The 17,159-nt window shown below is 35.9% G+C and overlaps 1 protein-coding gene across 3 annotated transcripts in view; it reads right to left on the bottom strand.

Moving 5' to 3' along the window:
• IPO11 (importin 11) overlaps nucleotides 1-17,159 on the bottom strand; it is a 220,664-nt gene that overhangs the window by 103,971 nt on the left and 99,534 nt on the right. For all 3 annotated transcript variants that reach the window (XM_087443318.1, XM_087443317.1, XM_087443319.1), the window contains 2 exons: nucleotides 15,496-15,575; nucleotides 14,994-15,074 (listed from right to left, as the gene is read on the bottom strand). In XM_087443318.1, coding sequence (XP_087299444.1) covers nucleotides 14,994-15,074; nucleotides 15,496-15,575 — 161 coding nt within the window. The remainder of the gene's footprint in view (nucleotides 1-14,993; nucleotides 15,075-15,495; nucleotides 15,576-17,159) is intronic.

Here is a 17,159-nt window from a genome sequence, read left to right as displayed (position 1 = left end):
GCACGCTCTGCTGTGGTGGCCTGGGGTTCGCCGGTTCGGATCCCGGGTGCCGCGCACCAATGCACCGCTTGGCAAGCCATGCTGTGGCGGCGTCCCATATAAAGTGGAGGAAGATAGGCACGGATGTTAGCCCAGGGCCAGTCTTCCTCAGCAAAAAAGAGGAGGATTGGCAGATGTTAGCTCAGGGCTGATCTTCCTTATCAAAAAAAAAAGATTGACTACTGGCATTCTGAGCAGGACAAATGTTTATGCTGCAGGACTATTTCATGCACGGGGTTGGAGGGGGGTGCATTTTAGCATCTCCCAACTCTGCTCATTCTGTGCTAAAAGCGTGCTCCAAACACTATGACAATCAAATATATCTCCATGCATTTCAAAACATTTCCAAGGTAAGCAAATAGTACACATGGATGACAACATTCTCTAATTTTGAGCAAGAAGTAAAAGGAATGTCCAAAGAAAAGTTTAAAAATACAAAAACTTTTACTGTGGATCAAGCACTATGCTATCTACTAAAAGATATAGGATAAAGAATCTCACAGTTCCTGATTAAAAGCAACAGGAGACGAGATTCAGAATATAATTATAATTAAATATGATCTCAATAAAGCTTATTCTTTTAAAAAATTAGATTTGGAATAAAGATGGGGAATATATAGATAAGCTAGTAGACTGACAGACACATATTTAGCTTCATTCCCTCCTGAAACCCCACTAAAATTACAGTAAAGTATTTTAAAAGGGGGGGGTAAAATTTTAAAAGGACAAAGGGAATGAGAGATGAATATTGGAAGCTACAAAGAATAAATTCAAGAGGTAAGTGACTTATCAGAACAGAGAAAGATGAACCTAAGGTTGCAATGGAGAAAGCTGAAAAGCAACTTCATTTACATCCTATATCTTCTCTGTACCTTTCCTCACCAAAAAACACAAGAATTAGCAGAACCATATACCTTTGGAAAGGAGGGTAAAGGAAAAGCTAAAAATGAGACTGGTTGAAAGTCTATTTACGAAACAGATTGCCAGACAGTCCCAAATCTGCATATCTGGGCAACTGACCTTCCTCCACCCCAGGAGAAGAGAGATAGTATACCTTCTTTAAGAGTCTAAAAGAGAGAGTTTCCAGACTAAAAGGACACGGCAGTGCCCAGTACAATGAATTAAAATAAACCTTCATCAAGGCACATCATTGTAAAATTTCAGGACACTGGGAACAAGAAAAAGAAGCTACAAGCTCGGGGAGAAGGTGCAAGCAGAAGGAGTCAGCATGGCTCTGGAAGAGACTTCTTCAAGAAAATTAAAGTAATAAAATACCTGATGGGTCCATGTGCCTGAACATATTGAGCAGAGACCACTGGCAGAGAATTCAGTGCATATAAAAAATTACACCAAAAATTATTATTAACACCAAAGATTACAAAAGTTTGTACAGAAAAGAAGTAATCACATATTTAGATCATTATGACTTTTAAAATATTCATTAAATGTATCATTCAATACAAACCAGTTCTCATCATTATGCATTTTCTTTATATATAAAGGTATAGTTACTATTGTGTAGAAGATCCACCAATATTTCATGGCTAAAAGTCGAGTCTTTGTATTGAAAAGATTAGGAACCATACCTAGGGAGATGAGATTATTTTTGAAAAATTATACAAGAAAATGCCATTAACAGATTTAGAAGCAAGGGTTGTAGAAAAGAATCAAGAGAAAATTCAGAAAGTAGAACTGATAAGATATAGAAAACCAATTGAACAGTAGACCAAAGGTGAAGAAACCTTGGATTATTACTAATTTTCATGCTTCGTCAAAGAGTACAATTGCAGTACTGCTAATAATAATAAGGTTTCATTTTGGCACCTCAAACTTAAGTTGCCTGTGGGAAATCCATATGGAATGGTCCTATATTATTTCCACACATAACACTCTACAGTCCACTTCCCAAAGAAGATATTGCAGTTGCAACTTAAAAGCCACAGAGTTCAAATTATGACTATTTCCATAGCGAAGAAGGTTCTTCCATAATGATCGAAATCCTACTGAACGTTTTGATCAGCAGTATTGTTTTCACTTCTAAATAAATTTTGAAAAATGCATCTAATGATTTCAGTGGTAATAAACAATTCTGTATATTTCAAGTGAAATCCGTGTACACTCAGATTGCCAAACAGCTCCAAGAAGGAAATAACAGTAAAGACAACTAAAGTATTCACAGGTTAGTTAAAAACAAGGTAATTTACTGATATTAAAAGAATTTAAATCATAACTTAATCTTCTTGGGGGAAATCATTATGTTCTCAGGAGTTTTAGCATGCTTTGCTGTGTTTCAAACCATTTAGTTTAGTTTTGTTTTGATGCTCAAACTATCCCATCATCAGCCAGTGGGAGCTCCTTCAAGTTGATTCCTATACCCTTTTGACGGAACCCCACTTTCTCTTCCTGCTGGCACAAAGAGACGGCCCCAGTGTATCTTGTGTATCTCTTGCCTGGGCTCTGGAGTCAACCAGCAAGAACAACATGTACAGACCACAATCTAGGCTCTGCGCTGCTTATTACCACTGGACTGACACTACTTCTATGTCTTTGATTAGACAGCTTTAGGAAATCTATTTTTCTCTTCCTGAAAAGTATATACCATAAATTCACCAAACCCAACTTAAGATTACAGCACTTTACATAACTTCTTTGATTTTATATTTCCACCTTTCTTCGCTTATATTGAAAAATCCCAGATTCTAATTACTTCCTTTGCTTCTAACTACTATATATATAAATATCCACATATATACATATGGGTTTCAAAATAACAATACCAATATTACTAATAACACTACTGAATACAATTTATAATTTCCTTGTGTTTCTTTTTGTTCTGTTATATCCCACTAGGGATGCACATGTAAGATACTATGTATTAAAGTTATTTGAACTATTCTTCTCAAATGGCTATGCCACCAACATAGTAATAGTTAGATTCAAATGTTTCAGCTTGTTTTTATCTTTAGGAACTGCTTTTACTTTATTATTTTAAATCATATAAAACATCTATATGGCTCCAAAGCCAAAAGTACAAAACAGACATACACCCTGAAAGATCTAGCTTCTATCTTCTCTTCCTCTTCCACAACCACTTCTATTAATTTGGTTTATTTTTTCATTGCTATCTATGTTGCACTCTTTAAACACAAGAACACTCTAGACACTGTTTTTGCTTATAGTCTCAAAACAGCTCTAACACTGTATATAGGAGGTCATCTTCACTCCTTTTTAAAGCTGCACAGGACTCCTCCGTGTGGTTGAATAAGCTGTAGTACCTCCAATCATCCAATCACCTGTTACTAATTATTTTTTATCAGCATTTTGCTATTATAAATTGAACTTCTGCACTTTAGTTTTAATCCATCCCTTTTCTGAATATACCTGGAACACACTCTGTTTTTAAAATCCCTGTCACAAATGCAGGCTTTTAGTTTGTGCCTGGCACTCAAACAATTTTCTTGATTTAAGCTTATACTGCATACAAAGTGGTTAAGAGCATGGATCCTGAAGTTAGAATGCCTACGTTTATGTCACAGTTCTAACACTTACTAGCTGTGTGACCTTGGACAAGGTATTACCTCTTTGTGATTTAACTTCTCATCTGTAAAAATGGGGAAAAGAACAGTACTATCATCATAAGTTTATGTGAGGATTAAATGAACTCTATGTTATGTGTTTAGAAATGTGTAGCATATAGTAAATGCCAGTATTAGCTATTATTATTATTATAGAATTATACCTTAAAAATATTTGTGCAGGGCTGGCCTGGTGGCTTAGCGGTTAAGTACATGCACTCCGCTGCTGGCGGCCCCGGTTTGGATCCCGGGGGAGCACCGACGCACTGCATCTCCGGCCATGCTGAGGCTGCATCCCACATACAGCAACTAGAAGGATGTGCAGCTATGACATACAACTATCTACTGGGGCTTTGGGGGGAAAAAAATAAATAAATAAAATCTTAAAAAAAAAAAAAAAAGGGGCCAGCCCGGTGGCGCAAGCGGTTGGGTGCGCGCGCTCCGCTGCGGCGGCCCGGGGTTCGATGGTTCAGATCCCGGGCGCGCACCGACGCACTGCTTTGGCAAGCCATGCTGTGGCGGCGTCCCATATAAAGTGGAGGAGGATGGGCACGGATGTTAGCCCAGAGCCGTCTTCCTCGGCAAAAAAAGAGGAGGATTGGCAGATGTTAGCACAGGGCTGATCTCCTCACAAAAAAAAAAAAAAAATATTTGTGCCATCTTAAATAAGCCTTATCACAGTGAATGAAAGCAACTAGATTCATTACTGCTTGACAAGACCATGACAAAAAAGAGAAATTCCAAACTCCAAGTGGTAGGTATGCCTATAGACAAATTTAAAATTAAAGAAATGTTAATTTAAATTTGAGTATTTTTAGAATATAACTCTATTCATCTAGATAACTCGTTCCAAGTCACAGAATACAATAAAGCCTATTTCTGCTCTTAACCATTTGTTCCTAAAGCAGGCATACTTATCTCTCTATCCTGTTTTCATAACATTGTAATTTGCTGCTTCAAAGAATAAAGACGTTACTTCCAGATATTGTCAGAAATTAGTATAACAGTGACATTTATCAAAAATATATCAAAATGTTATATAGCATACTATATTAAGAAACAGTATCTGAGTGGTATTAAAAATGAAAATAATGAGCTAATATTTAAAATTACTATTACAGCTTTACAGAACTCTGAAAACAGGAAAACACCAAGAATTTTGAGAGCTCTCTCAGCTTTCAAGTACAAGCATAAAAGCATCATTGTCCTAAAATATTGCTTTATATAAAAAACAAATAATTAGTATATCCCTAGTATTTAATATCCATTTAACAATAAAATAGTTTTTGAAATTTCAAATCAAATATACAAGTTTAGCTACAGCAATATTTATATAATATTTATATAAAAAGTCTTAAACACGTTATGAGATCGTCAATTTTTAATTCAAGAATTTATATCCTATCAATGACCTCCTACTGGCGCACTTACAAAGAAATTGGTTTAATCTGTAACTTACGTTAAATGTCACAAATATTTTAATATATAACTGATTTGTGCAGAATCAATTAAAAAATATTAGGTACAACTGAGGGGCAAAAAAATGACACTACCTTCTCTCACTTCAAAGGAAAAGGAGAAGCAAATAGATTTTTTCTAGTAAAATTGCAAGGGTAAAGTTGTACATTATGTAAATTTGAAATTTTCCATAATAAAAATTTCTTAAAAGATTGTGTTATTCTGAAAAGAATTAAATACAATTAATTTTCAAGAGCCAGATGAGATATATAGTTCTTGATAAAGAGTAAAGCTTTATCATTGTGTAAATCATCTACTTAGTTTAAAAAATTTAACTAATCTATTGTTTATTTTAAATAAACATTTATTTAGGAGAAAATGGTCAAAGAAACAGGTAGAATAACGGTTTATTTTGTTTTTCTTACAGCCAAAGATCTTAGCAACCAAATAAATTATTTGGCCTACAAATGTAGTAGCCTGTTTTCCCCCAAAGGGAGATTATATAATATTATATAATTAGATAACTATGTAACTATATAATCAGAGAAAAATAGCCAACACTTACATTAGCTGATTACATGCTAGGCATTGTTATAAATGCTTCATACATATAAGCTTAAGTAATCCTCATCTCAACCCTAGAAAGTAGGTAAAGTTTTCATCCCCATTTTAAAGATGGAAAGTGAGGAACAGAGATTAACTTGCTCACCTCACACAGCTGTGAAGTAGCAGAGCCAATATTCTAACCCTGGCAGTTTCACTTCAGTCTATAATCTTACCTGCTAGGCTATACGGCCTCTCATTATTTTTCAAGAATATAATTAAAAACAAACAGAAGAAAGTAAATATTCTCCTTAGGACATATCCTAAAAACTTGCCTCATTTTTCAAATGAATTTCACAATGCTCATTCCATATGACTTTGAACAAGTTGTCTTGCAACAATTACTTTACTAATACTATTGCAGAAAAGCAGGGGAAAAAAAACTTTCAATTCAAATTTTTTCTGGGAGGCAGTTAAACATAATCTCTTTTGTTCATCTCTTAGAATATACAGATTATAATTTAACACAGAGGATTTCAGATAATGCACAGTTACAGATTATTAAAAATGATGTAGTATAATATAACCCTTTCTATAATAAATGAGAGAATTTAAGCCCAGAATGTACTCAAGAACTGAATAAGCAGTAGCTGGGTGTGCAAACCAAGGCGCAGGTCAAGGAGAAAATAACATTCCAAATACACTGTTAGGAGGCTGCAGACGGCATTTCTACTGGGCAGCGATAATCACTGTGCAATCCTTAACATAAGAATCATGAATTTCTGGGCTTCCAAATCACTTAGATTGTACGCATTCAGAGAAAAGAGAACATATATTTACCACATTTCGGATCATAGAGAAGTTTACTGCCTAGTAGAGGAGAAAGATAAAAAAACACACACACTCAAAAATCTACAAAGACAATATCAAAATGACATGGCAATTTTCTCTCAAATTTCTATCATTTCCACATTGCCAATCAGTTGTTCCTCAAATAGTCAGAATTAAGTCCAAAGTGTCAACTTCTCGTTAGCTCCTCTATTTCCAGAGAAGAAATTATCATCAGAGCAAAAAATGAAGCTAAGATTGTGTAAGAGATGAAGTTCCTCAATATAATTATACATTGCCACTACATCACTTTGGTAAGGGCATACATACAACAAAAATTCACAAAAACATTTTTGTAAACAGCATGTCTCATGTTACTTGCAAGCTTTGGAACCAGAATACTTTGAAATCAGTACAGGTGAGGATTGACAGACACGTGGAGTAGACCAGGCTCAAGTACCCAGGGTCTCAACAAGTCACACACACAGACTCCTATTATTACTCTTTCAGAGCCCACATGTGTCTTGGTAACAGTGGCTTACGTTCTCGCCCTTAACCCCTACTCTGAGAAAGAAACTGAAGAACCTATAATATAAAACCAAAGAGTTTTGCCATATTTTCACTCTGTTTGCCCTCTTTTCAGTTTACAACATTATTTTGGTTTTAAGTTTCTACTGTGATTTCAAATATTAAAACAGCAAAAATGAGTGTGCTGAAGAATGTATTATGTTTGATAAATGGACTTTCTTGGAAAATTCAGAATTAACCAAAGAACTTTTTATTTCAATTCTTGTTAAAAGCCTTTCTACATTATAAGAATTCTCTGAAAGCCTAAGACATTATTCTATTGTAACTGAATCATTCTTAAATATCAACTTAACATCAGTAAGATAGAATTCATTTAAGAATGAACACTGAGATGAGTAATACTCATCCTCCTCCCAAAAATAAGTGCAGATATACCAGTCATCCTGCAATGTGCTTCTGTCTCATAGCGACAGGCATCAGGCAGCTCTGACAACCTTGTCTCCTTTTTGACTGAAAACATCAAGGTCATACGCCAGTTTCCTACGCTCTTCGCCTAACATTATATTCACAGTTTCAATCACTGCTATTCTTGCCAACTCACAGAAAACAAATAACCTCTTGCTCCTTTTCCAAGCTAATTCTTCCACATATGCTCTAGATTCAAAATCCCAATCCCTTTATCATCTGGAGCCATCCTCCCTTTTATTGGACTACTTTCATCTACAAAACCTACTCAGACCAGGTTCTCCTCATTGCTTCTACACATAAAAAAGCCATCTTTTTACTTTTTAATAGTAAAGTCTTGTTAGGGATTGCCTTGTGTCCCCCAAAAAGATATGCTGAAGTCCTAATCCAAGGTACCTGTGAATGTGACCTTGTTTGGAAGTAGGACCTTTGCAGATGTAATTAAGTTAAAATGAAGTTATTAAGGTAGGCCCTTAATCCACTATGACTGGTGCCCTTATAAGAGAAAATAAAAGATACAAGGAGAACGTCAAGCGACAATGGAGGCAGAGAATAGAGGGATGTATGTCCAAGCCAAGGAAGCCAATGATGGCTAGCAACCACCAGAAGCTAAGAGAAAGGCATGGCACAGATTCTCCCCTCGAATCTTCAGAGAGCATGGCCCTGCCAACATCTTGATTTCAGACTTCTAGTTTCCAGAATCCTGTGACAAAGATAATCACTATTAAATATTATTAATTAATTTCTGTTGTTTTAAGCCACCCAGGTTGTGGTAGTTTGTTATGGTAGCCCTAGGGAATGAATACAGTCCTTAATGATATCATCGAGCTCCTTCCTTTTCTCATCACTTTATAATTTAACACTTCAGGAATCTGGCATATGACCCTCTCCAATTTATAGACACTAAAGGTTTTAAATAATACCATTATCCCCACCCTTAACAGACAATCCTCACAGTATTTTCTCGGTTCTTAGCCTTGTTCACTTCTCTGCAGTCTTTAACACTCGATTACTCTAATTCACACTACTAGGGTTGCCCGAATTAGCAAATAAAAAACTATATTTTATCTGGCAACCCTAACCGCTACTAAACTTTTAAGCTCAGTTCCTATCTCAACTTCTCCCTGAAAAATGTTCTCTGCAAAATGCTGGGTTAGATGACCACTTCTATATTCCAGGGCAACATAAGCGAATAGATAGCAATGATTCCAAATAGGAAGTGCTCATGAAAATCATCTGGGGAACTTTAAAGATTTTTATTTATTTATTTTTTCCCCCCAAAGCCCCAGTAGATAGTTGTATGTCACAGCTGCACATCCTTCTAGTTGCTGTATGTGGGACGCGGCCTCAGCATGGCCAGAGAAGCGGTGCGTCGGTGCGCACCCGGGATCCAAACCCGGGCCGCCAGCAGCGGAGCGCGCGCACTTAACCGCTAAGCCACGGGGCCGGCCCATCTGGGGAACTTTATAAAAAGCAATACTAATGTCTTATGTACTACTTGAATTTTCAAAAAGTTCACCAGGAGACGTCACATCACGGCAGCATGGGAGGATCCTTTTGTCTTTCCCTTCAATCTATGGTGAATAAAACATCCATAACGCAACAAAGCCTACTTTGCACAACACATCAGGACTCCAGAAAGATCCACACGTCGGTACATACAAAGATGGGTGAATTGGAGCACAAAGAGGAGGCTAAACAGGGGAACAGCAGAGACCAAGCCCAGGATCCTGGATCTCGGCCGTGGCAGGTAAGCCAGCAGCCCCCAGCCCCAGAGAACTCAGTGGGCAGAAGAGACACACATACAATTCCAGCCAGCCAGCCACAGCAGCACCTGTGGCCATGGGACATGAGCAGCAGTGGAGGCAGAGCCCCATGATCCCGAGCAACCCCCTCCCCAGCCTCAGCTCACAGCCTGGCAGCAGCAACAAAGATGCACACAGAACAAAGACATCCCAACCACAGCAGCACCTATGACCACAAAGTAACAGGCAACAGGTGAGAGCGTGCCCCGTGTACCAGGCTCCCTCCCCAACCTCTCCCTTGCTCCATCACAACAGTGGAACCTCCCACTCAGGTGATCCCAGACACAGCTAAGGCACCAGCCACTAATGGCAAAGCCAGCAACCACAGTGACACCAGCAATAACAAGGCATCAGTGACCCCAGAGGGATAGGCAACAGAGGACAAGAGTACCAGCAACACCCCAAATAGAGGTGGTGGAGGGTGGAATGTGCAGATCCTCAAATAAAGCCAGAGGCAGCTCAGGTAAAATATATCAAAAATTAGTGCTGTAGTGCCACCTACTGAAAAACAAAAGAAAGGCTTCTAATCTCCAAGTAGTTGAAAAGTTTGAATCAAAACAAAGCTATAGCTAAATAAAAAATGTGTTTGCTAAAACAAATGTGCTAACTTCTCCCATAAGGGTACCTCATAGCTTCTCTGATGAATTCTACCAAACATTCAAAGAAATCCTAATACCTATCTTTGTCAAACTGTTCCAAAAAACTGAAGAGGAGGGGATGCTTCCTAACTCATTTTATGAGGCCAATATTACCCTGATAACAAAACCAGAGAAGGACAACACAAAAAAATAAAATTAAAGGCCAATATCACTGATAAATATAGATGCAAAAATCCTCAACAAAATATTAGCAAATCAAATACAACAGTACATTAAAAGGATCATACACCTCGATCAAGTGGGATTTATTCCAGGGATGTAGGGATGGTTCAACATCCACAAATCAATCAAGGTGATACATTAACAAAATGAAGAAAAATATAACATGATCATTTCAACAGATGAAGAAAAAGCATATGACAAGATTCGGCATCCATTTATGATAAAAACTCTCAATAAAACGGGTATAGGAGGAAAATACCTCAACATAAAAAAAGCCATTTATGACAAATACACAGCTAAAATCATTCTCAATGGTGAAAAACTGAAAGCTGTCCCTCTGACAACAGGAACAAGACAAGGATTCCCATTCTCACCACTCCTATTCAACACAGTATTGGAAGTCATAGCCAGAGCAATTAGTCAAGAAAAAGAAATAAAAGGGATCCAAATTGGAAAGGAAGAAGTAAAACTGTCACTATTTGCGAACGACATGATTTTATATAGAGAAAACTCTAAAGAATCCACCAAAAAACTATTAGAAATAATAAATGAATACAGTAAAGTTGCAGGCTACAAAATCAATATATCAAAATCAGTTGCATTGTTATACACTAACGACAAACTAGCAGAAAGAAAAATCAAGAATACAATCCCCTTTACAATCACAACAAAAAGAATAAAATACCTAGCAATAAACTTAACCAATGAGGTGAAAGACCTGTACACTAAAAACTATAAGACATTGTTGAAAGAAATCAAAGAAGACACAAAGAAATAGAAAAATATTCCATGCTCATGGATTAAAAGAATTAACATAGTTAAAATGTCCACACCTAAAGCAATCTACAGATTCAACGCAAACCCTATCAAAATCCCAAGGATATTTTTCACAGAAATAGAAGAATTCTAAAATTTATATGGAACAACAAAAGACCCCGAATAGCCAAAGTAATTCTGAGAAAAAAGAACAAAGCTGGCGGTATCACCCTCCTTGATTTCAAAATATACTACAAAGCTGTAGTAATTGAAACAACATAGTACTGGTATAGACAGACACACAGACCAATGGAACAGAATCAAGAGCCCAGAAATAAACCCACACATTTAGGGACAGCTAATTTTTCACAAAGGAGCCAAAAACATACAATGGAAAAAGGAAAGTCTCTTCAATAAATGGTGTTGGGAAAACCGGACAGCCACATGCAAAAGAATGAAAGTAGACCACTATCTTAAACCATACACAAAAATTAACTCAGTAAGACCTGAAACCACAAAACTCCTAGAAGAAGTGGAAGCAACCCAAGCGTCCCTTGACTGACGATTGGATCAAGAAGATGTGGTATATATATACAACGGAATACTCCTCAGCCATAAAAAAAGATAAAATCGTCCCATTTGCAACAACATGGATGGACCTGGAGGGTATTATGTTAAGTGAAATAAGCCAGAAAGAGAAAGACAAACACTGTATGATCTCACTCATATGTGGAATATAAACCAACACATGGACAGAGAAAACTGTGTTGTGGTTACCAGGAGCAATGTGGGTGGGGGGTGGCCACAAGGGGTGAAGAGAAACATGTATATGGTGATGGGCAAACAAAAATGTACAACCAAAAATTTCACAATGTTATAAACTATTAAAACATCAATTAAAAAAAAAAAAAACCCTAGAAGAAAACATAGTAATACACTCTTTCACATTGGTCTTAGCAGTATCTTTTTGAATATGTCTCCTCAGGCAAGAGAAACAAAAGAAAAAAAAACAAATAGGACTACATCACGCTAAAAAGCTTCTGCTCGGCAAAGGAAACCATCAACAAAACGAAAAGACAACCTACCGACTGGGAGAAGATATGTGCAAATCATATATCCAAGAAGGGGTTAATATCCAAAAGTTATAAAGAACTCATACAACTCATCAACAAAAAACCAAACGAACCAATTGAAAAATGGGCAGATCTAAACAGACGTTTTTCCAAAGAAGATATACAGCTGTCCAACAGGCACAAGAAAAGATGCTCAACAGGGCCAGCCCCGTGGCTTAGCAGTTAAGTGCGCGCGCTCCGCTACTGGCGGCCCGGGGTTGAATCCCGGGCACGCACCGACACACCGCTTCTCCGGCCATGCTGAGGCCACATCCCACATACAGCAACTAGAAGGATGTGCAACTATGACATACAACGATCTACTGGGGCTTTGGGGAAGAAAAAAAAAAGGAGGAGGATTTGCAATAGATGTTAGCTCAGAGCCGGTCTTCCTCAGCAAAGTGGAAGATTAGCATGGATGTTAGCTCAGGGCTGATCTTCCTAAAAAAAATAAAAAAAAAAAAAAATGTTCAACATCACTAATTACTAGGGAAATGCAAATCAAAACTACAGTGAGATATCACCTCACGCCTGTCAGAATGGCTATTATTAAAAAGACAAGAAATAACAAGCATTGGAGAGGATGTGGAGAAAAGGGAAACCTCATATACTGCTGGTGGGAATGTAAATTAGTGCAGCCACTATGGAAAACAGTATGAAGATTCCTCAAAAAATTAAAAATAAAACTACCATATGATCTAGCTATTCCACTTCTGGGTATTTATCCAAAGAACACAAAAACGCTAATTCAAAAAGATATATGCACTCATTGCAGCATTATTCACAATAGCCAAGACTTGGAAACAACTTAAGTGCTCATCAACAGATGAATGCATAAAGAAGACGTGGGGGGGGGGGGGTGTATAAATACACACACACACACACACACACACACACACACACACACACACACACACATATATATAATGGAATACTACTCAGCCATAAAAAAAAAAAGATGAAATCTTGCCATTTGTGACAACATGGCTGGACCTTGAGGGTATTATGTTAAGCGAAACCAGTCAGATGAGAGAGACAAATACCGTATATTTCACTCATATGTGGAAGATAAACAAAGAAACACATAGATACAGAGAATAGACTGGTGGTTACCAAAGGGGAAGTGGAGAGGGTAGGGCAAAATGGGTAAAGGGGCACATTCGTATGGTGACAGATGGCAACTAGACTCTTGGTGAGGAACACAACGTAGTCTATACAGAAGGCGAAATATAATGATGTTCACCTGAAACTCACACAATGTTATAAATCAATGTTATCCCAATAGAAAAAAGAAAAAAAAAAGTTCACCAGGTGATTGTGACGTGCCTCTAATCCAAAACCACTATTTATATTACACTGAATACAGACTGGTTGTTTACTTGCCTCTCCCTGCCAAAAGAAGAATTAGTTAAGAGCAGATACTGTGGTTCTCCTATCACCTATGCCTAGTAGAAGAAAGCACTGAATATTAATACCAGGGGTTGGCAAAATTATACCCATAGGCCAAATCCGAACAACTGCATGATTATGTAAATAAATCATTATTGGAATACAGCCACACTCATTCATTTACATATAGTCTATGACTACTTTCAATCTACAACAGCAGATAGAAATAACTAAGACAAAGACTGCATGGCTCACAAAGCCTAAAATATTTACTTCTTGGTCCTTTACAGAAAAAGTTTGCTGACCCCTGACCTATATGGTGAATGAATAATCAGCAGTGATACTGAATGCAACTAATTTGAAAGTCAAATTAACATGTATATTAACATAGATATCTGGAGCTTTATATATGCATATGTGTGTATAATAAATGTGTGAAGAACAGCACATAAAATAATACTTGAATAAGTTCAAACTGATGATTACTCTTATTAGATGCATAGCAGCTATCATATTAGTTAATACGAAAGAAGACTTTACTATCTGTACAAACTTTTACCCACTTAGTCCCCTAAATATACTGTAATTATTGTGATTAGTTAAATACATTTCTTACAATGAACCTCTTTGGGCAAACGCATTTTCATTTCATTGGGAAGAAATCAAATAGTTTTTAGGATCTAAAGCAATGACATGGTTTTCACACAATAAATGCTACTTTGTTATGATAGTAATTCTTCACCTAACCAGCTCTCATATCTGACTTAGAACATAGCTAAGAAATTAGAAATAAAAAAGGGATACTTTTACAGTTACATCTTTTTTGCAAAATCCATACATGAAGCATATATGTGTGTGTATAAATATATATACACACATATATATACATGGAAAGATACATTTTTATATATATTTACATAAACACTTATGTTTACATATAAATATATACATTTAATTGATACTATTTATATCTGTAATATATAGACATAATATATAAAGATAATACACAACTCAGAGCCTGTTAGCTCTTTATTATACACAATTATATACATTATATCCTTAATCTGTAAAGACAATGTATAGAGATTAACTCAGAGCCTCCTGGTTCTTTTTTTTAATTGAGATATAACTGACATATAATATTATATGAGTTTCAGGTGTACAACACAATGATTCGATATTGGTTCTTAATTATACACAATCCATACAAACTTCGTATTCTAACTTCAACAGTCAATCCATATTAAAAGTACCAAATTTTAACAAGAAAAATTTTTCCCAAAAGCCAGGCTAACACACTAGAGGGGTAAGAAGTATCGGATGCCACCAGTCTTTGGATAACTTATAAACGTTTTTAAAGTCTTGCTACACAAAGTGAGTTTTCAGAATGGTGGGGGGGTCGAGGCGGGGCCTTGATTGGGGTCCCATCAGCAGAGACCTTTTTAGAAATGTGTAATCTGCATTTTAACAACATCCTCAGGTGATCTGTATGCACATTCAAACTTGAGGCCTCTTGGTCCAGAGATTAGACCAACTGAATATTGCTAAAAGAAAATACTCTGTCTAGAATTACTCTTCCCCTTCTTGCCAATCATCCAAACCCAAATGAAGGCCCAATTTCACAAAATACAGATAGTAAATTCACAATATTCACTTAAAAGATGACAATACCTTGAGCACCTGAACTTGACCTTCTGTAGTAATTTCCTTTAGCAGCTCACAAAAGGACTGACATAGACCTACTGCATACGTCTGAAATTTAATCAAAAGTCAAAATATGCATATAAATATATCTGCAATATCAAAAAGGACATAAAATTCAATTTGAGAGTCACTATAATCTATTTGAGAATTATATACTAAATGTCTAAGCATATAAAGTTTCAATTAGAACTCTTTAGAAAAAGTTTAGGAAATAAAAATATAGTTTATTGCTATACTGATTTTTATAGGAATATAAGAATATATTTATTTATAGAGCATATTTTCTGTATTAAATAACATAATTCATGGAACTGCATCACATTTGCCTTGTAGTGGGCAATGCTTATAAAGTTTTTTCCCCCTTAGTAATAGATCAATCTTAAATTTTGAAAAGATACCTCCTGATTTTAAATGAGAAACAATCAATAAGTACATAAATTTTTACAATGCAAAAACTACTACAACATACCTGTAAAAACTCTGTTGATGATAAAAAGATATAACCATTGATGATCTTAAAGCAGGTTCTGAGATTTTCTGAACTTAGTTCTGTCAAAAAAGTAATTTTTTTTAAAAAAAGAACTAATTCATTGTTCAAAATCAGTTTAAATGGAGTGATTTATTTAGAACTAAGTTATATACCCTTCTTTACAAATCTTTCCTGAGTGCTATTCAGACTACTAGTATATAGATACCTATCTAAAAACTGGCATCAATCTGTAACTTAAGGTTTTCACATATAGCTCCCACTAGTTAAAACAATTTAGAAAACAATATTAAGGCTCCCTTTTTTTCCTTTCAGAAAAGAACTACATAACCATTTGACCCAACCTTTCATTTCAAACTAAATTTTTAGTGCTAGCATGGCAAACAACATGCAATTGAATCATTTCCCCATCATATTTTAACATCTGTTTAAATAGCTTCACTCAATAAGCATTTACTGAGTGTCTAGTGCACTGGCACTGAATATGCTACCCTACTTATGAAAAAAGTCCCTATTATACTCCAAAAAATTATATTGTGTTTAGATATTCTCAATCCTTGGACTTTGTTCTTCAAATCTATTCCCCTATAAAAATCTACACATAAAAAACATTCTAAAAAATGTAACTCCCAGAATAGCACAGGAAAAAGATATTGCGTTTAGCTATTCCTTTTCATGCAGTATTATTTTATGTCTTACCACATATAAAAATGATACAAACATCGTCTATATCTAAAACCTGCCATTCTTTGTCGCTAATATTTTAGAAATTCTACTCACAATATGACAGATTTAAAAAGCTTCTCTTTTTCTGGCAAAATATTGGCCTAGCCTGAGATCATATCTAACTCACAAACTAGTAAAGTGAGAAAACATTCTATTCAGGTGAGAACTTCCCATATACTTTCACAAGAAAATGACAATCCTATCCCTAGCTCAAAATGTCAGTTTTACAGGCATTATTAATTCCTATACTTTAGGATTTAACAGATTAGTTTAAAATGAGGATGTGGAAGGGACAGAGACTGACAAACTTGTTACCACACTAATGAAAGACATAAAAAAAAAATAACAAAGGCTGCCATCTAAATATTTTTCACAACAAAAGTAAGATAAAATCTCAAGATAAAGGGATAGGCCTTTATATCAGATAAAGTTATCCTTATGAAAAATTCACATTGTCCTTTTCTCTTCAAGGAGAAAGTCCACTCAAGGCTGGACTTCTGCACATTGTTTAGGAGACCAACACTGAACAGCAGACTGTTGGGCAACCACTGTGGAGTGAGAACTTAGAATGGTTACATTCCAAGCATGTCAGGGATATAATTTCTAAATCACTGCCATCTAAAATTTTATCAAGATCTATGGTGAAACAATATTTAAGAAAGACTGATTTTAAAAACCATAGCGCCCATCTCTTCTTACAGATACTTTAAAAACTTTTCCTGGGACAATCTATAAAGCAAAAACTTCAGTGATTAGGTCACTTCATACTGATTTCCACGTCTCCATCAGGCCAAGGACAGCTTTTACTAAATTTTCTAGGGCATGTTATCATCAGCAAACACTGAATACTGATACTAAAAATAGCTCTAAAATTAATACATTTATCTATTTTAAGGTATATTGAACACTGTTCATTATAA

This window comes from Ceratotherium simum, chromosome 18 (genome assembly GCF_057802395.1).
Source record: "Ceratotherium simum simum isolate JZ-2026a chromosome 18, ASM5780239v1, whole genome shotgun sequence".
NCBI classification, from domain to species: domain Eukaryota; kingdom Metazoa; phylum Chordata; class Mammalia; order Perissodactyla; family Rhinocerotidae; genus Ceratotherium; species Ceratotherium simum.
This window is presented reverse-complemented; position numbering and strand designations above follow the sequence as displayed.